General features: G+C 37.1%; 1 protein-coding gene across 2 annotated transcripts; it reads left to right on the top strand.

Moving 5' to 3' along the window:
• Positions 1-469: 469 nt before the first annotated feature.
• si:ch211-236l14.4 (SITS-binding protein) lies at positions 470-23,832 on the top strand. 2 transcript variants are annotated; one of them, XR_008905589.1, is made up of 11 exons: positions 470-1,201; positions 2,661-2,832; positions 11,632-11,839; positions 12,955-13,105; positions 17,067-17,261; positions 17,343-17,611; positions 18,617-18,753; positions 19,663-19,784; positions 21,662-21,841; positions 22,056-22,316; positions 22,463-23,832. XR_008905589.1 is itself a non-coding variant. In XM_056740126.1 (10 exons), exons 1-10 carry the CDS (start codon positions 731-733, stop codon positions 22,230-22,232), a joined length of 2,082 nt encoding a protein of 693 aa, XP_056596104.1. In that variant the 5' UTR covers positions 470-730; the 3' UTR covers positions 22,233-23,832. The 2 variants fall into 2 exon arrangements, 1 of the variants encoding a protein (XP_056596104.1); XM_056740126.1 differs by having other exon boundaries at positions 22,056-23,832.
• Positions 23,833-24,964: the final 1,132 nt, after the last annotated feature.

Raw genomic sequence — 24,964 nt, 5'->3', positions numbered from 1 at the left:
AATATGTTCCAGAAATATGGTGAACATATTGCACATAAATATGTCCAAAGCACATTTACACAGGAAACTTTTTTCTAAACTCTTTCCTGGAGGATTTTTTTAAATGCAAACATTTATTTTGCAAAAACAGTCAAGGCACATTATTATGATTAACATTATTTAAATTACACAATTAAGTAGCGCATAAGCTACCAACACCGTTCCCACCACTCGCGCGCGTCTCCAAATGGCAAACGCGTGCACCCTGTAGCTCGAGAATGGGATACTGTCCGCGCGTCTCGCCCTGCACGACCTCTGACCGGGGGCCCCGGCAGTCGCGAGCTCTCGTTCTGCTAATCACTTTCTCTTCTATCTTTCTGAAGAAGCCGTATGAGGTTACGTCAGAGCAGCGCGCAAAAGTGCAGCCCAAGCAAATAAGCTGAAGAGCTATTTGTAGGCATTGCTGCTGAAGCCGGGTAAGACTGCTCACTCTCCTGCGACCAATGCTTTAAACTTGCTACAACAAGGGACGCGGCATGCATTGCATTACTTTTTTCTTTGGGAATAATTGTGCCTGGACGTGTAATAAATCAATTTAATTCAAAAATATACATTTCTTTTAACAAGTTTCAACAAACGAAGGCGGCAGAACGCGAGCCCGTTGCATGATGACGATCCTGCATATTTCAGCAGGCAGGTTGTTACTTTTATTCACCGCTTTCTTTTAAATCTCTCTTGCTCTGATACCAACATGCCTCACGCGCGCAACAGGAACCCGAGTCCTATCCCAGAGGTGACATGGGACACTGGATTGAAAGAGATGAACGAGACCTGGAAGGGGGCTATCGCTTGCTTGGGGGTCGCTATCTTTTTTGTCATGACAATTGGGATCATTTATTGGCAAGTCGTGGATCAGCCCAACAAGAACTGGATTCTGAAGGGGAGTTTCAGTGGACTTATATGGGAGAGACGGACACAAACTCTGGTCTTTCAGACGCTGACCGAGGATAAAACTTTCGCCGAGATTGACGTGGGGAACGTGGGGAACCCCGACGGCGAGGTTCCTTTCGTCAGGAACTTGTGCTGGCTTAACAAAACCGAGTTCTGCTACACATGGGACTCGGTCGCGGAGGTGAGGATATCTTTGGAAACAGAGGAGGCATCAGAAACTGAATGCTACAGTGTAACCTGGTCTCCAATCCACTGCCATGTGGACCTGAAGGTAAAACTGCTTTTAGAATTATTCTATTAAAACTAAAGTTACCAAATAGATTTAATGTATCTGACACAAGATAACCTCAACTTATCTAGTTTTGTAGAAAAATGAACTGGTGCTTTGGAGAACCCATAAACCAGGTTATCGATCTAACATACAATGAAACATATACTTGTTTAATCTCCAAAGAATCCAAAGAAAGTCAACCCGAGAACCCAAACAGCACAAATGACTTCTTTGGAGGACCAAAGATGCTGCAAAAAAAACTGAAGAACGTTTAATTTGAAAGACTGGAGGGTGTGGGATGAATTTAAATTCTTGTGTATGTGCATGAAACTTTAGTTCAGTTGTATTTATTTATTTTTCATTAGGCTATGAAGCTTGTTTGAAAATTTATATAAGCATTATTGTAATGTTACAAATAAAAACGACATTAGAAAAATATGCATTATTTACTGCCAAAAATATTAAGTCCACTATCCTGTTTGGATCAAAATAAATTTCACAGTTATCCAAAAAGACTGTACATTTCTTTGTTCAGCTAATCTTTCTGCATCTCAGAAGTTTTGGTCATTTAATACTTTATTATCCTACTTTGGTAAATCTCTCGTGCTAATTCAGATTCAAGAACACATTGTTTTGGTCAAATCTTTTGATTTATTTGCATTCTGCACATGTTTTTATGTGTCGTGATGACTCATGAGAGCGAAAAGCTGCTTTGGTGCACATTCGAGGACTGTGCACAGAGATTACGCTCGCTTCTAATGGAAGCTTTTGAAATACACCAAAGCAATGCAGTTCAATTACAGTTTATAGTTACATAAACTGGCCGATTCCATGCGAATGTCAACCTTGTGTATTCTTTTTAAGCATTTTCTTTGTACAGTTATCCATAGTCAAAAAGTGAATCGTCACATCCATAATGGTCCAGTCTCCTCATAAATGGGCACATAAAAATGTAAATAAACTACCGGTTGTATGTTCTATGTATAGCCATCACTTCTCCATTTATTGGGTATATTATTGCTTCTGTTTGGTACATTTTTGGTACACAAAGCATGTCATCTCTCAAAAATGTGGATCCATTTTTCTCACATCCATAAGACATGAAAACTCATGCAAAGACTGATATGTTTTGTTGTCTGGACTGTATCATCAAGGGTTTTTTAAAACAAAATCAGATGATTCAATATATTGTTAAAAAGTACATTCTCTGAGAATGTATATTTCAAGTTCTGACTGAAAATTTCACATCCATAATGCTGGAATTGCCCAACTAACTACACTTTATTGTGTGTCTGGTTATACTCTTAACAATACAGAAACATTTTATACTTATATTTCTTATTAATATTCGAGTCCACTGGGAATCGAACCCATAATCTTTGGACTGCTAATGCTACATAAGCACACCTAAGAAGCATCATTTGTCTATGTTTCACAGCACTTTTTCTCCATCTTTCAGGACTGTTTCTCCATGGTGAACGTTTCATGGTACGGAGGCGCCGGTGTCCACACGCCCAGCTGGCCAATAAATGACGCCAACATTTCCATGCAACCCTTCACAGTCAGTGACCTACAGGACAACCCGTCTGGCTTCGGGTCAGTTTTAGAACGCTACTTCCTGGGATCCTCAGGTAAGCGGAGAGGAGCTCCATCACACTAGCTGTCGCCTCTTTTAGACATATCTGTCCACCTTGTCCTTTCACACTCTGTTGACCAGTCCAAACGTGTATCACTTTTGAGTATGTACACAATGCAAAACTGGCCCTGACTTAATACCACAGGGACCTACTGTACATAGAGAGCGTAACACAATACGGATGCTTAGTTTTGCGTGGTGAATGATTACAATACAATGAACATCAGACTTGTGTCTTCAGCGAAGCAGTTGGCATCTGTCAGCAGATACCTCATGTTTCTATTGAAGGTTAATTACACAAACAGAAGCAGATTTAAATAACCGCTGCGTTTATGTTTGGCTGCTGGTTTGATAAAAGGATGGTGAGGATGTTTGTGAATAGATGCACAGTGTATTCAGACATCACTTAAGCCATTTTTAAACATTAATATGAGTTTCGCAATCGTGACAATTAAAAGGCAGAAAAACAAAATTTAATTGGTCAAAATGGGGGAATCAGATTTATTGCAGTTTTTTGCTAAAAGACCCAAATTAAATGTTTGTGAGAGCATTTTTATATTCTGTGTTGATATATTTCAAGGCGCTTAAATTTTTTATTATTTGTACAAAAAAACATTTAAAAAAAATCAACCTTATAACCATTCATCAAGATACTTTGAATGCTTTTATTTGTTAAAAGACCACATAAAATGGTTGTGAGAGCATTTTTATTATCTGTGTTAATATCTCCAGACACTAATAATAACGATAAGAATAAGAAATCAAACCTTTTTTTAATGGAAAACAACCATTTCGTCTCCTTGGAATGATAAGGATTTGTCTGCATGCTACGAGCTTCAACATTGTTGCATTGCATTTGACTTTGTAGATGAAACCTTTTTGAATTCTAAAAAAGTCCCAAAATGTATACAATATAAAGATCACATAATGCAAATAAGTTTACAGAATAACAGAATAAGAATATGTGAAAAAAAAATGGCAATGTAGTTTATAATAATGTCAAAGCAGTTTATAAAAGACACTTGAAAATGAATTAATTTCAGATATTTCCTTTACAATCAATGAATGACTGGTAAAAAATAAAGTACATGATAAGACCCAATGAAATATTTGTCATGTGCTTATTGTCATTCATTTCATGAATGAGAGGAATTGTAAAAAAATTGTGTTGTGTTGTTTTTATCCGCTCAAAGTAGATTTGTAACTTTTATGATAGTCCCTTAATTGATCACTACTTAGAAAGGAACTAGTGTCACCAGACTCCCACATAAACAGCCGAAATCAAACCAACAACATCAAAAAGGTCTCAAACATGCACACAAGTCCTTCCAGCATAGAATTCTGTCAATGTATTGTGCTGGAAAAGCAAAAAAATAGTTAGCTTCATAGAAGCCCTTTAACCCTCACGTGTCTAGGAAGTTTGACATAATGTTTTCCTATAATTGGACATCTGACTAAATTTGGTATTCCAAGATCTATTGCCCTTGCCCTTCTGATGGACCTCACATTACTTAAGAGAGGACAGAACCAGCCAGTTGGACAATCATCAGACTCCATCGGTCGAGACACTGTGGTAGCCTGTGTTGACAGATGCTACATCAGAGTTAAATATGTCGTGTAAGAAATGTGGACTGGTGGGTAGTGCACATGCTCCAACAATTCAAATGTTAACAAAAATCTATGTTGATTCATGATATTCTCTTCTCCAGAAGCAACAGTGCTTTTGAAAAGAAATGACTAGATTTGAGCTTTTATTGTGTATCTTTTGTAGTCTACAACTGTTAGCGTTGAGGCCAGTTATACTGGTACTCGTAAATGTTCACGAAATAAACTAAAAAGTGAATTTGTTTAATTCCGAGGATCGGAACCTGCAGTGCAAATGAAAATCTCTTTATATAAAATGATTACGAAAATCCACATGCAGTACATCCAGTACTTTGAAACTAATGAGAAAATCCTGTAAATTCTTAACTGCACCCATAAGATTAAATATGAGAAACTGTATACAATTTAAATGAGCAAGTTAAAGGCTAAAACCAAAATGCATTCAAATAAATTGTATTTTAATCATATAAAATAAAAATAAAAATTTCTCCAAAATGTGACTTAGTATCATTTGTCCACCCTCTGCAGAACACAAAATAAATAAAGAAACGTTGGTTACTAAACAACATCGAACCCCATTGACTTCAATTGTATGAACACCAAACCATTGAGAAATTTCTCAAAATATCTTCTTTTGTGTTCCACTGAAGATGAGTCAAATAGGTCTACAGATTTGAATGACATGAGATGATCAAATTAAGAATTTTCTGTCATTTTGGGGTTAACGTATCTATGTGTACATCTACATTTACTCATTTAGCAGACGCTTTCATCCAATGCGACTTACAGAGAGTTCAGGGAGCAATAACGATATGTCATACAGGAGCAATAATACAATAGTTGCTAATACAAACTTAGTTTCAGCAAAAGCTAGACCAATACCTGTTGAGAGGAAGAGAGAGGGCTTTTTTGTTGCTCATTTGTAGGCTCTCTATGTTCAGTAAATAGTTAATATGTTCATCTGAGGGGAGGTGTAATGACCCCATGTTCGGACCCTCTGAGCGTGCCATGAGAGGCTTGTGCGGGTGGGCAGCTGGTCTCTAAACTTGGTTACCGCTCAGACCTCGGACACATCGAGCACACCTCGCCAGCCCCACACAATCCAGCAATTAATAACCACATCTACTCGACACAGTCACGCTTCCTTTTTGAGGTTGCATTGGCCGTGCCTGCATTCATGCGGGCATTCGAATTGTATGAGAGCTGTCAGCAACCGAAATGTGAAAGTGGTAATCTGTGTACCAGACAGCAGAATAGATTTAGATTAAAGCGAAAGGCCACGCCATCGGCTGAGATCCTAATATTCATCATGTGACATAAACAATGGCCTTTTATGATTTCCTTGATCGTTGCTTGGGCGCGTGTGTGTGCTCCCCTCGAGCCTTACGTAACAGCAGTTAAACCGAAGCGATCGCATGCTTTTAATCCCGTTTCCACCTCGCTAGAGGACAGCCTTGATTTGGGGACCTCTAAAACCCCCCTTTAATTGGCTCACTTAAAAGAGGGAAATGTCGAGATTCCTGCCAATGCAGCTGTCTCGCGTTGCCAAGTAACCACAGACATATCGTGGTATATAATGCCCGGTGGCATAACAATGACAGTCATGTTGGCTCAGAATCATAAGGCAACCCGGCAGCTGCTCACGGCCGCAGCTCGGTTTCTATTGGTCGCCGGTGTGTTGATAATAGAGATAATTGTTTTTCATGAGTTGCTGCATTGCAGCCAAATGGCACGGCGTTGTGCAGGCTTGTAAAACGAGCCCCCTGCGACACAGCGCAAACCCTAAGGTAAACTTTTCCGCACTGTATATTTACATTTAGGCCTTGAAATCGGATAGTGAGCTCAAACAGGCCGTTGATGTGGGGCTTTGGTCATGCGATGTCTGTTAAATAGCTTTGTCCACTGTGATGATGAGAGACATTATTGAAGACACATTTTGTCCTTTACTGGGTTGGTTGAAATTCGCGTCTGGCTTTCCTCTTAAAGACAGTGACACTTATCATTTATAGCAGTTGCAAGAAAGTCCAACACATTCTCACCAGAATTCATAACTATTTTACAAGGTAGCTAATTTGCATGAATTCGTATCTATTTGTTCATTTTTACACGATATATAACATGAGGGAGGGATTTTTCTGGAAATGGGGGAATGGCGGCCTGGGAGTGAATTTTCGAGGGGTAAAAAGTACACTGAAAAAAATTACATTTTACTGTTCTTTACAAAAAGTAATTTTACAGGGAAAAATCTTACTTTTTGAAGATATATTTTTTTCAGTTATTATTGAGATACGGTCAAAAACTATACAATTACAGAAAAGACAACAAATTTACAAGAAAAATGGGGGAAAAAAATTATATATATCTTTACATCCTATAATTTTACAGGAAAAAAATTACGGAATATTTCCGTTTATCCAGTTTACTGAAAATTTCATTTTTTTACATATTTTTTGAACAGTGTAGAGATTTACCATCTTTTATCCATGAAATAGCCTCCAAACTCTTTGCACATTTTATATATATTTTTTTGTCATTTTATGCATCTTTCCCTTAAAATATAAATAGGTCCCCAACCGGAGTGCCCTTGGTGAATCTCGGCTATTTCCACCATTGTTCATCATATTCATAAGGTTTTGTACAATTCACATAAATTCAAAGAAAAAAGTTAAGCCTGCAGATTCCTATGAAAGCAGGTGTATTCTTTTTATAAAATGAACAAAACATGAATGCACATTTCTAAGCATGAACATGTAAAAATCGAACAATTCCATAAGTAATATAAGAACTATTTTTAAAAATCATAGTAAGTGAATATTTTTGTAAAATATATTGATTACTGTTTGCTTAATCCTGCAAATAAAGGAATATTTGTAAAGGGATACAAACAAAATACAGTATTTCACAATTAATGTGCTGCTTAAATTATTTTTGCCCTACATTAATTTCTGTCACAAAGAATCCCAAACTTGTATTTTAGGACGTTTTGATGTGTTTATATTTTAGTTTTAGAACGTTTGTCAGCATTTTTCCAGAGCTTACAGTGTCAGCATGATTCTTCAGTGCACCCTTATTTCAAGAAATGAAAGGAAATCATTTTCTTTTGTATTGTAGGATGAACCTAATATCAAGTTCTGCCTTTTGACTGTATACTCTATGTCAACATTTCCCACCTGAAATTCTTTGAATAGTTTGAGAATAAAAACTAAAAACTGATTAATTAAAAATGTTTATTTTCAACTTTAATAACCTTAATTATTAAAAATCTAACCAAATAAAAATACATATTTTATTTTATTTTTTCTCCTGTCCGTGTTCATCTTTTCCCATTTATAAATAAATATGTCATAATTTAGAGATATTTTGTTTTCACATGTAAGAAATTATTCTCTTTGCAGCCCATATTAGGTGAAAAGAATGATATGGGATGCTGTTATTCATCGTCGCTTTAAAGACAGAGTGGAAAATATTTCAGGAAAGCTGGTAGTAGTTACTGTGGGGAATGATACTAAAAATAAGAGCCCCCCCTTTAAACGTCTGTAGAACCCACCTTGCTCATAACTCAAGCCAAAGTCTCTTAAACGTCAGCAAATGACAGTTATTTATTTCCCCTTCTGCAGATTCCTGTATGTTATACACACCTTAACAAAGAGGCCTCTTTGAAAACCTCACTTCTGAAAACCCATTTGGAAAAATCACAGAAGTGTTTGACCCAACATATACTACAAATTATCTTATTGCTCTGTTTTGTTTGTGATTTGTGGTTACTGTACATGGTATTATTTCCTAAATTTGATTAGCTTCTTATTTTGATTCATAATACGTTAGAATTTATATTTGAAACATGACCCAACAGAACCTATCAGTCTAGATTGAATTATTTGCAGTCATTCACTGAAGTATTTTAGTGGTTTGACTGTTGTTTCCGTAATTTGGCCTGTGTTTGAAGGCTTGTAAGGCCTGACACGATTCAGCCAGAAAATCATGTTAGGCAGGACCTGACTTATCAGAATAAAGCCAAAAAAAGTTATCTAAAGGGGCGGGGCTAAAAAGACAACAGGGCTCAGTGACCTCATCTAGCGAGGAAAGTCATTTTAGAGGTTGAAGAAGTTACCATGTCTGATGAAAGACCTTTTTTTTATTTCAAATGTGTTGAATTGAATCTTTTACACCAAGCTCAAAATGTTGTATTTGTAATGGCACACTCTTAAAAAAAGGTGCTTAAAATAGTTATTTACAGCGATGCCATTAAAGAACCTTTTTAACCACAAAGAACTCTTTGTGAAATTGACAGGTTTTTGGATGTTAGAGGTTCTTTGGAACCATTTTGACAAGAAAGGTTTTATTGCATCGTGAAGCACATTTAGTGCAGGTCCAATGTGATGTGAGTTTTTTGGGCGTTTAACAATGGATGTTCATGTTTCTAATAAAAACGCTTAATATTTCACATTGTTCAAAAAAAATTTTATCACTGTCCAGCTTCTAACAAAACGACTGCATTTCTTCTGGTCTTTATATAGTCCCTCCTTCTGAAACGCTCTGATTGGTAAAGATGAGCAGGTATTTCGTGATTGGCCCCCACTTCTCAGGCTGTTGTGATTGGTTGGTGCCCCTCCCAGGTGTATTCGTAAACTTTGGCTTTTAGCAATAAACAGTGACAATTAACTTCACTTCATCAGTTAAAAACATGCGGATCGATGCAAATGTAATGGAGGTCTGCTAGTGCATGTGCAAACGTCAATCTTTGTTAGAGAACGCAATTTCCTACTATGGCGAGAGGAATGACACCGGACTAAATGGCTTCAGACCTAATATATTAATAAACACTAATAACAGATTCGTTAGTTTTGTATTTTTATATTGGACCCGAGTTGGATAATAAAACAAGCAGATTGACCAGGAGACATTTGCAAGCAGGACGTCAATGGACATTTCATAGAAGTGTTTAAGAGGTATGCGCACACATACAATATCAGTGTATTTCACAGAACAGCTTTCACAGCCGATGTTAAAGTCATGGAAGCTGTTATTTGACCGTTGGTTATCTTAGAATGTGTGTAGCTGAATTCTTATTAACGGCTGTAGGAGTGTGATGAAAGTGAAAGTAGTTTAGCGCATAGCTCAGTCAAAGGTTTATGATCTCTGATAACCGAACACTACTCCAGCGGCTCCTCTTCTCTAAGGAAGACCTGGCCCATTTTTTTGCATATTCCTGTTGGCGGAGGTTATTAAAAACACTCGGAATAGTGACATCATGTACCCAGGAAGTAGAAGGCTGAAGTCCGATCCAGCCGTTCTCTGTAGTCCTTGAAATGCAAATTCTGTTCAAGACAATATCTCGCTTGGCACTGTACTTTGAGCTTTATCATTTCGCAGGTATTATTTATGCTCTAACAGCAACATTACACACTTACTAAAGGTTGAAAATTGGGATTGCGGTGAAATACCTTTTGCGGTGAAATACTCTTTAATGCACAGAAGCCGTGGGTTATCCATGGTTATTTGCCAAGTTAAAGCTGTTATTGATGTTTACAGTGTCATTTTTGATCAGACGGGTGAAAATGACTGTAAATTCAAACATTGATCAAACTGATTGGAACTACCTGTGGATGGTTACACAGTTTTAATACACACTTTCCAGCCAATCAGAATCAAGGATTCAAACTATGTTATAAATAAATAAAAAACTTTTAAAATATGCATTTAAGAGTCAAATAATTACAACTTAAATCAAATTAGCTTTGATTCATTTTTTGATTCAGGTTAATGCAAATTAATTTCACTTGACTTGTAAAGCTAATTTGATTAAACGTAAAATGTTAAGGCAGCTTCTGAACTAAAGTTTTACCATTTAAATAAGTGATTATTTTACAGTATATAATGTCAATTATGTGTTACACAGTATGAATGGGGCCATAGAGGTAGATTTAGGGGTTTGACTGTGAGTTATGTGAGAGGGTTTAGTTTAGTGGGAGTTGATGTGTGTGTCTGCACCAGGGTACACTGACACGCTAGTGAAATCCGAGAAGCAGGAAGAATTCCAGGCAGGGAAGCTACATCTGCGGACACAATTATCCAGTTCACATAATCTCAACTTTTCAGGTGCATAAAGACGCTAGACGCAGCAACCGAGTACCACACACTTTTCTTCTCTGACACTTACTGGGAACTTTGTGAAATACAGAGATTCAAATATGACCCTGTGGTTCCTCTTTCAGACGGTGCAGGCTTGGAATTTCCCTGATGCATCAGGCTGTAAAGGCTGGTTTACCGAAGCAGGTCGAAAGATGGTATTTGGTTTCCATCATGCTGTTTCTGCCATTCACACAGTCACTGGTTGAGATAGCATGTGATCTGATGTGTGACTTCTCAGTAGCGGATGAAAAGATTAATATTTTGGCAATATGAAATTTTGCAACTTAAAAAAACACAGAGTCAGACTTGAATTTAATTGGAGATTAAATGGATGATGAAAAGTTTCGGCTGGTGGTTGAAGTGGTTTGGTGATGTCGGCCAAAAATGTTTGGAAGGCGGTGAAAATTATAACATTTTGTAGAAGGATTATGAAGACAAACATTTATTTTGGAATGTGTGCTGATGAATGCAAAGAGATGCAAAGAGATTTATATATATATATATATATATATATATATATATATATGAGGAGATATTCAACTGAGATTTAATTTTGCTAAATGCTTATTAGCTAAAAGAGTTTTGTCAAAATTGTGTGCGTTGTCGTTATTTTAACTGAAACTGGCCCTTCCTCCTTTTAAAATAGCCAATAGGGTTTACCTTACATCAAAGTATAGAATCTTATGAGAATTTGAATGATGTCATAAAAATCGTTTATCTGTATTGGTGGAAGTTAGAGACTGGACGGTTTGAACGACTGAGCGCACATAAATGCTTAAAAAACAAAAACATGTTAGTCTCGCTATTGTGGGTTGGTTGTCTTAACAGTTAAAGTGGTAGGTTTACCAATAAATGTAAAAGTAATATGTAATGTAATCTATGTAATGTAATCTGTAACAATAAAATAGTTACTGTACTCTGATTACGAGTATTTTAAAATATTACGTTTTCTCAATTATAAGCACTCCCGATTACATGTTATCAGTTACTAACCAGCTGTTTAAAACATCCAGCCATGAGTAACCCAGTGGATGTTGTTGTTCTTCTGTTTTTTAAGGTGTGTCAGTTCTGGTGGCTCCTAACGTCCCTCTACACGTAGGCATGGAAAGCAGACAGCAGTTCTGTTTGCAAACGCCGCCCAGCATGGAGCGCATGCCTATGCAGTACACCGTGTGTGTTGGACACAACATTAAAGCCGTCCATCAGGAGTCAATGCAGCAGCTTTCAACAGCCACACGAGAACTGCCAAACATGGATGTCTTACGGTACATGGCAACAACTTTGTCCAAACAATTCCAATTTATAGGAATATATGATTTACTACACTGTCAGCATATTGACCAGGCTTAGTATTTCATCCTTGTTGAGGGATATTACTTTGTTTCACATGAAGCATGTACATATTAATGTTTGTAGTTTGTGAAAATTGTTTATATCATATTATAAATATTCCATATTATAAATATCCATAACATGGATTGTTCAACTTCTGAAAAGTGGTTTGCTGGTCTTAGCTGGTATATGTGATCTTCTGGCCTTACTAGGGGTACGTTTCCCGAACAATGACATAACTCTTTGGTTAACCACCATAGTACGATGCATCATTGGAGGAATTAACAATCTTGTTACGACTGTTTCCCGAAACCGTAGTAGCTCTGTCAGAGATTAATTGTTTGAGACAAGTTGTTTCATCAATTTAGTTAATGACGCCACAAATGTGGTGGAGTAATGATGTCTACTTATAAATAAGTTCAGATCTAATTAATGTCAAATTCTTGCTTTAAATAACATAGATTGCATTTAAGGACTTCTTTTGTTATTCTATTTGTATTATCTGTTGTTTTATTTCACAATATTGAATTCATTTATAAGTGTCCTCTTACGTCATTTCGCACAGGGGTTCCACATGCACATGTGCACTTTTCAAAAAACAGCACTTCTATTTTCTTTTATATATTTAGAATGATGGATATGCACTGCATGTTGCTTGCTTATTTTGATCAAAAGCTTGATTCATGTAAGTCTACACATCATAATAATAAGGTATGACGCTTCCAACCACAGCTCTAGACTTGTAGTTGTAGTTCAACCACGCAACTTTGAGATGCTGCTTGCGAGTGTTTGTTGGTTTTGGGAAAACGTTGAACTATGCAGGAAGGACAGAACTTGCGAGCAAAGATGGTTAACGGTGCTTTTGGGAAACACACTCCAGGTTGGTGGTTTCCCAACTTGTCAAGATGAAAAGTGGCTTTAAAACCATCACTACTGACCTGCATAACCACTCTGGAAGACCACCAAACCACCTTTTTGAATGAATGAATTTTTAGTGTTTGAGTCTATACAAGACCTCTATCCTAAAAACTTCAACACTTTTGTTAAGGCTGCCTTTCTGGAAGCTTTTGGCAAATGTGGACTCTGGGGCCAAGCTGGAGCGAGAGCTGAGAACCTTCTCAAACCGGCTGAAGAGGCATCACTTAGGGGAGGGAGTTATCAGCCTCGATGAACATTCCACAGCTCTCCTCTCCAACATGGTGGGTCACGCCTTCCACCTTCTATCCTCATTGAAAATGATCCCCCATACTAAACTCTGGCTTGAAGCAAGGGCAATTCTAGAGTGAACCTTTCCTATGCTTTCTTACAAGCAAATCAAGCAAAACAATAAACAACGACAAAAAAAGTTTTGCCTTACAACATGTCTACACAAGACATAAATAAAGATGCTTAAAAGGTTCTTCACAGCAATGACATAGAAGAACCATTTTTGGTTCCTCAGAGACCCATTCAGTCAAAGGTTCTTTGTGAAACAGAAAGGTTCCTCAGATTTAAAAGGTTCTTTATGGAACCAAAATGTTCTTCTATGACATCAAAGAACCTTTTGAAGCACATTTCTTTAAGAGTGTAATAGCACCCCAGTGGTACAGAATGTATACACATCTCTATATAAAAATGTATACTAGAACCCTATATCTCCACAAAGAACCTTTTGTTAAACAGAATGGTTCTTCGGATGTTAAAGGTTCTTTATGGAACCATTAGATTAAAAAGTTTTTTAACTCAGTGGCTCTTTCATATGATTGATGTTTGTTCGAGAGACCAAATGTGTCAGACAAGTGTGAGTTGGGGTATGGGACTATTCAAGTTTTTGTATGTACTTATTGTCATCTCTAACACAGGCTGAGAGTGTTTTATAATGTATAATAATAATTATAATAATTATAATTAATAATTATTATAATTTATAATTTTGATAGCGAGATGCACATACCAGACGCAGTTACCGGAGGCCGCAGGAACACTGTGTCCGAGCAGAAGCGTCTCACGTTAAGAGCCACCAGCTGGGCTGTTGAGTTCAGTCTGACAGAACGAAACAGTCGGAGCTGGTGGCAGTGAAGACATGAAAGACTTTTTCTATGCGGATCTGGAGTGACCTCGGAGAGGTCAGGGAAGTGTCAGATCCCATGATAGAAAGACACACTTCTCCGGTTCACTGAAACAGCAGGAAACTGAGTTTTTATTACATGATGCTTTGCTTAGTTTAGGACACTCAGATGGTGCAGCCAGAGTGTTGTGTTAGGTATTAGACAACATATCATCCAACCCATTCATCATACGTATGCGGCTTATACCTTCCTAAAATACGACAAACATGAGCGTTTACTAAACTAGCCGTCATTCTAAAATGTACATTTAGGGGTGTTATTTTGCAATAATAGCATGTGTCAATCTATTAATATGAGGTTCAGCGATCACCATCTGCTGTCTACAGGTTTCTGCTGTGCGCCAAGTTACGTCAGGCTTAATAGTGAAATACAATTTGTCTTTGTCCGTTGGAGTGAGGTGCCCCTAAAATATATTTGAATCCATAAACATTTATTAAACCATTAATTCTTTTAGAAATGCAATTTGCGTCTTTGGGCCCTATTTTAATGATCTAAGCGCATGGTCTAAAGCGCATGGCGCAGGTGCACTCAGGGCGTGTCCGAATCCACTTTTGTTTGTTTAACGATGGGAAAACGTTCGTGACCCGGGCTCATGGTCTAAACGGGTTGTCCTCATTCTCTTAATGAGTAATGGGGGTTTTTTGGGCATAACGTGCAGTAAACCATTCAGAGTCTCATCTCTAATTCCCTTTAAGAAGTAGTTGCGCTTGCGCCATGGTGGATTCTCCATTTACACGGCGGAATTTGCAAGAGCAAAGACTGGACGCTTCTCCATAGAGGAAACACATCTGCTCGTGCATGAGGCTAAATGTCTTTTACATTGTAGTCCATTTTCTTTTATATTTGGCATGTTCGTATGCTGCACTTCCCTCTGTCTAATAGTAATGTTAAAAGCCCACAGGCACATTTTTAATTAAAGTGCTCTTTAAATTACAAAACAAATATTGTGCCGTTGACTTTAGACTTTAGACAAGGTTTGAGTTGGTCCACAGCGCAGTCTATTTTCACTTCCTCAAAATAGCAACGCGCCAAAAATGCACCTGTAAACACCTATTTGTTACCATGTTATCAATGAGCCCAAATGCATTTGCTATTTAAACAACGCAGCGCAGGAAGGAAACATGTGATCTGCGTCAGGCTGAAACTAGCAAAAACACTTGCACTGTGCCTTGCGCCGCATTGTGCCGGGTGTACGATAGGGCCCTTTATCTGACTGCACGAAACGGCCCGGGTCACTTTCATAACAAGCGCTAGAGGGCGCGTAAATTTAAAATGTGCACAAACAACCTTTTGAGTCGTTTTTTACTTGGAGGACAGGCTAGTATTAAACGTTTTTAACAGTGTCATTATGGAAACAGAGACTGGGTATCAAATGAGAAAAATAGAGGGCGTGGCTTGTGTTTTATGCAAACGATTGGACCTAGAAAAGTAGTTGTTTTCTTCTGAAATGCAGCTCGAGGCATTCAACGAACAGCTAAATTCCTCCAGAAAGTAGAGGCAGGTGAAGTTGATGGAAAATATAGTCCTTTCTGCCAGGAAGAGAATGTTCTCTATGTCTTAAGTACTTAAAAGGCTTATCAGAGCATTAATGTCAATGTTGTAATGCTAAGTACAGCTCTCTTGTTCGAATAACTCTGGAGCATTTACATGGCTCGGTTTACATATATACTGTACTTTTCTCTTAGTGTTTTGTCTTATCTGGGTTTAGATATAATGTGGGGTTTAAAAACGCTTAACACCTAATTGTGTCTGGGGCAATTCCTGTGTAACTTTTACTTTTAAAAATGCTTTTGATGTTAAATTCGACAACAAAATTGATGGAAAACAGGGATAGTTAGCTAAAAAATGATAAAAGTCATAATTTGCTCTTCCTTGTGTCATTTCATGTCTGTATGACTTTCTTCACTGCAACACAAAAAAAGACTTTGGGAGAATGTTGGAAAATTAATCTCGTTCATTTTGTGAGCATTCGTCAAAAATTTTGACAGCTTAGAATGATCCGAGACTGAATAAACAGAATTTTTCATTTTTGTGTGAAGCAACGCTGTGAAATAATATGAGAACACCCACTGAGATGTCTAGTGTGCTATCTGATACAGGATCCACACTCTTCCAAGTCCCAACCAGAATAAATGTCCTACCATCCAATTGCAGTGGAAAACCTTCCTGTGTGTGACATTTACACACATATCCAATAGAACAACAATTCTGATGCCTTTTTTGCAAGTTTCCAATTTAACAGTTATAAGCGGAACCAACAGCTTGACCTGGAATGAATTTGGTTATGAACACGCCAGTATTTATTGCACAGATTCCTCATAAGAACAGCCATCGACACACCACGCCAGAGCTAGACCTGTACAGCATGATTGATAGAAATGACATTATTGTTTTATTTTCTAAAACATTGTGGTACTGTTGGCGACTGTCATGGTAAAAACATTAACGGAGCCTGAAGTATTATTTTAATGGATGGTTAAAACAATAATATTTTCTAAACTGTTAAAGTAATCAGCAAAATTTCAATTCTGAGGCGTCAACGCGGACTGCTGCTATCATCCGTAATACCCGACTCACAAAACGTACTAAAATGTTTTTGACCAAAATATAATATTCAGAACAATTTAAATTAACAAAAATACTTTGGCATCATCATTAAGAATTCAGTCTTCATTTTTTTAGAGGGCCAATTTACCACAAAATAAAATTCTGTCATCATTTTCCACTCTCATGTCATTCCAAACCTGTATGATTTAAGATATTTTGATAAATGTCTTAGTAATTTTGTGTGCAAGCAATGAAACTCAATGTTGGGGTTCAATGTTGTATGATTACCAATGTCCTTCAAAATATCTTTTTTTGTGTTATGCAGAAGAAAGAAAGTGATACTGGTTTGAAATGACACAAAGGTGAATAAATGATGAAATCATTTACACGTTTAGATGAACTATCCCTTTGAGAACTGCGAATCAATTAAAATGTGATTGATTTAGAAATAGTGCTGCAAAGTCTTGAAAATTTGTTAATTTAGACGTTAAAATGTCTTTTTTAGGACCATAGCTACCTCAATAGCAAGAGAAGGACGTCTAGGAGACATACCAGGGACATCCCTTTTGTAAAGCTTCTAAACATTTCCATCACCCTCTCCCCGTACCTGAGCATAGGCTCTCAGCAGTTCCAAACCTCCATGCAAGAAGGCATTGAAGACTACTGGCTGAGTCTGCCTTCAGGACCACAGGGTCGACCGGTAAAGCCGTCTTTCCCCGGTCATGTTTAGATATGTCTGTGCATTTTATATGTGCTACATTATTTCATATCCCTTTTTCAGGTGCCTCTGTTGACTCAATGGGAAGGAAAATACAGTGTGAAGCTCAACATCACCAACCCAGAAGCCACTAACTGGTTTCTGGACAAGGTGGATATTTTACGGAGCCATTTGGGTATGGAGTATGTCATCCTGGAAGGTGGCGAGGGAAACCCCTTTGAGGAACAGGCCCTACGCCCACCTCTGGCATTGGTTGGTGATGAGTACATTGGACTCCTTGCTGACCTGGCGGAGAGGATAGAGGGCAATGCCATTGTGACCTCGGGAACAAGGTATTTGATTGAATTCTTTAAGTAATACGTATTGTTTACTGTGGTTTTGCAATCAATGACATGTTCCTGGATCAATGTCCTTGTTGGCCACATTGCACGGTTCTCTCTAACTTTACAAGACTGCACTGTAAAAAACTGTGCATTTACACAGTTTTACTGTCATTTTTTATTTAGATTTTTGAAATACAGTCAAAACTGGAAAACGTAATTTTACTTGAAAATGTTTGTTTTACTGGTTTACTGTTTTTTTCTCCAAAAACAGTAAAAAAATAACACCAAATGTTAAAAACATGTAATTTTATTTGAAAAACTGTTATTTTACTGCATTATACTGGCTTGCCCCCAAGCTTTTTGAAAATTACAGTCTTTTTACAGGATTTTTTTTATATGGTATAAAACCCCAAATTACTCAAAAAGTCTACCAATTAACATGAAAAACGTGAAAAACTTAATTTTATGTAAAAAACTGTTATTTCGTGGTAGATTACTGGAATCTCAGCTGCGGGAAAATTACAGTTTTTTACAACAAAAAAAATGTTTTAATTATACAATTATACATTTGATTTATTGCGACCTATAATTACATTTTAAAGTAAAGTGCCTCTATCAGGTGTAATAAGAAATGACTGTAACTCCTATGCATCATCGTATTTGCAGTTATAAATTATAGTGAACTAAATAGCCCCTGTGAATTAAGTGAGTTTGGCACTTCTGTACCTTGTTGAACAAAAGAAGAATTTCCAGTTTGTCATGCTTTCTTTCCAGACTGTCAGCTACTTAGTCGTAAAAAAATATTGTATCTATATTTTGCTGGAGGCTGTGCCACTACCATAACAACTGACATTGATCAGATGTTGATTTTTGTCTAAACAAACAGATCCCATTTCATGAAATCCGAAAAACAAATTAGAATTGTGTGCAGTGTGAACAAAGCCAAAGTGTCCATTTACAATGATGGGAAGGTGATCTGAACCGTATTTGAACCGCACAATTTCCATCACACAGGTCCAGCCATAAGCCGCTCTTCATCCGTATGAGTGGACTACAGTCCAACTGGAGTTACTCAGGCCTCAAGGGCATCATTCCATCCCTACTGCATCACAGTCTTCTGGGATATAATTTCTTCATTCCTGATGCAGTAGGTAATACCTACCTACACACACTCACTCACTCACTCACTCACTCACTCACTCACACACACACTAGCTAGTACACTACACTTACCTTTTATAAAAACGCATACCATAGGTAATGTGATATAATTTAATCCATCGTCTTCTCAAATCAATAACAAAAACTTTGTTGCATCAAAAATATGATTATATATTTATGAAGAAAATGTTTTTATTACATTTTTTATTACAGCATTATTTTCACTACAAACATAACGTTACTGTAAATGTGAAAATATTTAATAACTGGAATGATATTTTTTTATTTATTTTTATCGTATCTACCTTTTGTTATGCTCTAATGGGTGACCATATGTGCCATTTTACCCATACATGTCTTTCAGGTGCGTCCTCCGGAGGTCGCATTTGTCCAATATGTCATTTAGGTTCTAACATTTCCTTTGAAAAACATTATAAAAATTCACATTATTTATTGTAAGATGTATAATCATTGTAGTTTCAGTTTTACCTTGAAATATAACGATTGCTTTTCCGAAATAAAACCTGAAATAATAAACCTTGATGATGTATGCGGTGGACGAATGTGACCTCCGGAGGACACCCGAAATCCTGGCCAGGACGTGTCCAGGAAAAATGGCATATATGGTCACCCTACTCTAATCTAGTAAAGATAAAATGACATTATATTAAAATAATAATAATAAAATAACCACAGAGAATAATGGCAAATACAACAACAAAAAATGTGGAAACGTCCAATCTCATTGGTAGGGGTAGGTATACTTTGTGTGTCTTTTGAATTGTCACGAAAATTCTCACAAAACAAGTATTTATACAGACTTTAGATTCTTATATAACAATATATCGTTTATAAGTGTAAAATGTGTTAAACAGCAAAAAAACCTGTACCACACACAGGAGGCTCACTCGCTATCGAACCGGTCACAGACGACGAGCTGTTCGTCCGCTGGTTGGGGATTGCTGCCTTCCTTCCTGTCATCAGCTTCCAGACACCTCCATGGGTCTTTGAAAAGGAATGGGTCAGTGCCACAAGAATAAGTACCAATGCGTTATAAGAAATAATTGAAGAGTTTTTAACTCACTTTTTATACATTTTATTATGTCATGTTTTTACTTGTGCATATTGTGCATTACATGTCTCTGCCAGTGCAAACTCGCAGTAACCTTGCGGTTTTTCTACAAAAGCTTTTTTAACAACTCACTTCGTTAAAACACAGTTTCTTTTCACTTATAACATTGGGAATACAATATTATTTCACACCATGGAGCATCAGGGGATTGCCCTCCTCACAATACTAGCTAAATAAACACCTGAGTATCTGTCTGACATATTGAAACGTTTGAGCCCTCAGAGTCTAGGACCGGCACAGAGGATCCTCCAGGTGGCTGTTTTTCTTGCGTTTCTGGGTGTAATCGCTTGGCTTTTCCCAACATCACCTACGGTTAAGGGTCCATCTGGTGTGCATTAGCGTCTCCTTCAAATTTATGACTCTCGATCTCAATAATAATGAGAACCACAGCACCAGGAATGATAATGAATCGCTGGACAAGAGGAAAAGGACATTTCCAGAGACAATTAAAGCTTTCATTTATAATTAGTGGTTCTTGCTTAAACAAACATCACTAAAGTGGTCAAACTTATTATATTTTCCACCCCAAGTTTTGGCACGTAACTCCCACCAGTTTGTGTTCAAACCCCAACCAATCTTGTGGTTAACTGAAGAGAAGCCATGTTGTCTTTGTAAATCCTACCCCAAAGTTAACAAGTCTTTACATTTTATTTTTTTCCAAACAACATGTAGGCATTTGTACAAATGCGATTCGATGTGGCAAAAACTGTATGACTTTTATTGAAACATTTGACCTTATGAGAATGTTCATGGTTTTGATCTTGCCTCATGGATGAGATTACCTGGCCATTCTTAATCCTCTCGAAAGGCTTAGCTTTTATTTTTCCACTCTTGAGTTTTTGGCTTCTGTAACCAGCAGTGTGTCTGCTTATACTTTCATTCGTGCGATTATCCACCACCCGTTAGAGACTGTTAAAACAATGACCATGTTGAGTCTAAATAGCAGAAAAAAATGGGAACTAAAGCCACAATGCTGTTTTTTCCATTTGAAATTACGTTGAACTCGGGCAGTTATTCAATACTCACAAAACGTTTTTTTCTTAATCTGGAAAAAATATTTTTATGAATGTGGTTTTGCTTTGTTTCCGTCACCAAACCCTGGTCAGGATGTCGACTCGAGAATGTGACCTCTCAAGGAATGTTTGATCTAGACGAAAAACAGCGTGGAACTAAGACGAAAAACTTGCATGGCTCTAGCCTCTATTCGTATCGTCCGATATGGGTTTTTTAATGCTGATGCTGAGACCGATATTAAAAAGCATTGTGGACGCGTCAGAGCAGTAACCCAGTGGTTATCGCTCCAGACAAATATACTGTACATGAGCCGTTAGCTCAAGCGGACCTGGGTTCAACTTCTCTTACCCTCATGTTCGTGTCTGCCTCCACTGTCCTATGGATAAACGTAAAAAGCCCCCCCAGCATAAAAAAGCACTGTGGACGATTTGACGATTTAACATAAAGAAAATTGGTAAAACTAAATAAACAGTTATTGTGTATTACGTGATTAACTTGTAGCATTAAGCTACAAGCTAGCCGCTTTCCGGGGTCTGTCCGCAGTCCCCTGTGTCTGTCCGCAGTCGGCCACCTATGCACTTGGCGTGGGCCCTTAATACGTCCTAACCTTCCTCCCCCCATGATGTCCCTGTCGATCGTTACAAAATTCCTAATATTGACCCAACATATCATTCAGTCCTATATATCGAACATTCAGTAATTCACATCCTTCTTTTTTGTGCATTTCTGATTGAGTTTTAATTTTCGTCTAGGTCCTAAACATCACCAGATTCTACATAGCCAAGCACCAAAACTTCGTAGTTCCTCTGATACTAAAATACACTGAGGAATGGCAAAAAAATGGAACCCCCATCTACAGACCACTGTGGTGGCTTAGCCCAGACAACCCAATTACATTCACCATTGACGATGAGTTCCTCATAGGAGATGAGGTAAGCTGCTTCTAGGAAAGCGAAGACATCCCTGTAGATGTTTTGCTCTAGATGTATTTCACAAACCCTAGATACCACCCCAGTTCTTTACTCCAATTTTGACTTGAGATAAATCAATAGGTGACTGACATCAATGCAGTTACAGTATCCATGATACTTTCATCAGTCATTGAATCTTTACCCCAGAGTAATGATAATTGTCTTGCTTTTCCAGGTTCTTGTTGCACCGGTGACTGAAAAGGGGGCTTTACAAAGAGACATTTATCTGCCAGAAAGTGACTTTCAGTGGCAGGACACTAACAATGCTCAAGTGTTTGACGGAGGGACGTTTTTGGAAAGTTACCCAGTTGGCCTCGGGGATGTGGCAGTTTTTATACGGTGGAGATCCTGAGGCTCCAGTACCACAATTATTGTACCACTTTTCGTGCTGTTTTCAAATTGCACTTTCCACAAAGACCATTATCTGTGTCTCGAGGTATCTTGAGATTTGGTAGAGAATAATTTTACATTTGCACTTTAAAAATCAAACTGATTTATATTTTCTCGTGATTTTTAGAGCTTTCTTGTTGTTCTCCGCTATTTGTTTTGATAATCATGATCTTTTTGGGCTTTTTTCTTCAGGACGCAGTGGTTCACACTTGATAATTTGTTCGGCTTACAATACTTTCTCATGACCTGGAGCTGTAAATCGAATATTTTTTTACTTAATAACAATCAACGGAATTTAACAAAGAAGACCAAACAATCTGAAAAATCGCTAATCGTCTCGGCAAAGACTGGAAAACATGCGCTACAGTTGGATGAAGAAAAACGTAAACAATCGCTCATCTTAACTCAGCTGGGTTTTTACTTCAACTTTGTTAAATATTTTGCTATATCTTTGTCAAGTTTTACTGTACCTCAACTTTGGTTGTTTTTTTTTGTGTAAAAAATGAATGAGATTACAAAAAGCACTTACTGATGTAGGTAGGACATTGAAATGAAGGGTGTTTAGAAAGTTTGTCTATAGAAATAACATTGAATATCAATCAAAAGTAGAAGAATATGAGCCACTTGCAAACAAAACGAAGGAGATGACCTCTCCTCATTTTCTGTACAGTCTTAGTTTTAATGCAATACACAACAAATGATTCATTAATATTTTGTAATGATTTTGATAATATGCTGATTTTAATTGTGTATATAGCTTTCTACAGTTGACCAGATGAAACCAGTATTTCTAAATCATAATTCGTAGTGATGGCATGAGGAATTACTAAAAAGTAGAAGTAGAGTTTTCCATCAGTTCAGACTAAACTTGATAACTCAGACAAAATAACATATCGCTTAACCTTAGAACATTATAGTGGCATTTGTTTAGTTTGTGCTCACATAAAAATTCTAGTAAATTCTTGACAACTTTGCAGTCTAGTAATGCCGACTTCTAATGGAGGTGCTGCTACTGTCAAACCTCTTGTGCCTTGACAAGGAACTGGGATCGCCAGTCCTGTGTTAAAACATTAAATCACAAGCAACACCGTATGAATCTACAGTGCAGCGAGAGAAGGAGAACTTGATCAGTATCACCTGATACATGTGCCCTACTGGGAATGTCCTCTTAATCCTCACTGTGAATGTTTACTGTAACTGCAGGTTTCTCAGGTCAAACATATCAAATCCAAAAGTAAAAAATGTCTTACGCCCCAGCATACTGTTAATGTCTTAATCTCTTGGTTCTTGATGTTCTTTTAATTCGAGCGTTTTAAGGAGAAAACTAGCGATAATCTAATTTTATATAGAGTGGTGTTTTGGGGGTCTCATTTTATATTAAAATGCTATGCTATGACAATGATTTGCTGTAATGTGAGCAACCTTGACTTTTTTAGAATGTGTTTTTGCCCTAAGCCAATCAGCAGTAAACATAAATCAATGATTGAGCCATTCAACTTTCTTCTGTATATCTAAAAACTAGAGATGTCAATCTGAAATAAAGTTTACATTTTGTTACTGTATGAGCCTATTGTCTCAGCTCTATGTCTCTTGAAACCTGTTCAAGTCAAATTTAAACCAAAATTTTAATAAAAAGAAATCATTTTCTGAAAAAAAGGCATTGGTAACTAAATAAATAAGATTTTTTTTCATTTAATTGTAAATAATGGATGGATGGAAGAATGGGATCAATTTTAAATGGTTTATAAATGCGCTGGGGTCAGGGATTAATGTACCTAATATCACAAAAAAATATGTTAATTTAAGGAATGAAATAGACTTTTAATTTCTTTATGCGATTTCCTTTTTTTTAGGGTGAAATATGACCTGGACATGATTTCATGACACTAAAACAAATACCATTGTATATTCTTAAAAGGAATTAGATACACCAGAGACACACATATGGTGTTTAAAGAGAGATTCTTTGTAAACAATTTGATAGTGTGTTGGAATTTCCACCTTGTGTCATTATAAAAAGCCATTTGTAGCCGACACCATTTATAGCGTATGCCATGATCACATGACTATAGAGTTAGCCTGCATCTGCGGAAATATTTAAGTACGCGTAAATTCACTCATAATGATTATTTATAGTAGCGGATAGCATGAAAGAGAATCATGTGGGAAACACATTGGTGGCCCAATGCCTACTGGACCTATACCATACTATACACAACCAAAGATTGATATTACACATTTAAAAGTGATTTTATAATATTATTAATCTAGAAAGTTTTTTTTATGTTTAGCTTTATAATAGTCCTTAAAAGAACAGTTAACAGAAATTATAAAATAATTTTATAGATGACGTATTATAGAACTAACAGAAAGAAGTGATCTATACTATACTACTGTATATCAGCGATGGAGTCCAGGTGAGTACATTTTAGGATCATTTTTTCATTTTTTGATAAACCTGTAACTATACATGTATATGACCAATGCACAGAAATCCATTCTGCTTGTGTCTTACCAATGTAAACCCCCCCTTAATGCAATTGTCTCTCCTAGCATGATTTTTGGCCGCATACAAACCACACAAGTTTCTTAGCAGGATGGAATACGTGCATAAAATTATTTATGAAATATGGTAAAGACACATTACAGAGATACAAACAGTGGCACTGTTATCACGTGACCTCTTTGCATGTT

Source organism: Triplophysa dalaica, chromosome 24 (assembly GCF_015846415.1).
Source record: "Triplophysa dalaica isolate WHDGS20190420 chromosome 24, ASM1584641v1, whole genome shotgun sequence".
Lineage (NCBI taxonomy): Eukaryota > Metazoa > Chordata > Actinopteri > Cypriniformes > Nemacheilidae > Triplophysa > Triplophysa dalaica.
This window is presented reverse-complemented; position numbering and strand designations above follow the sequence as displayed.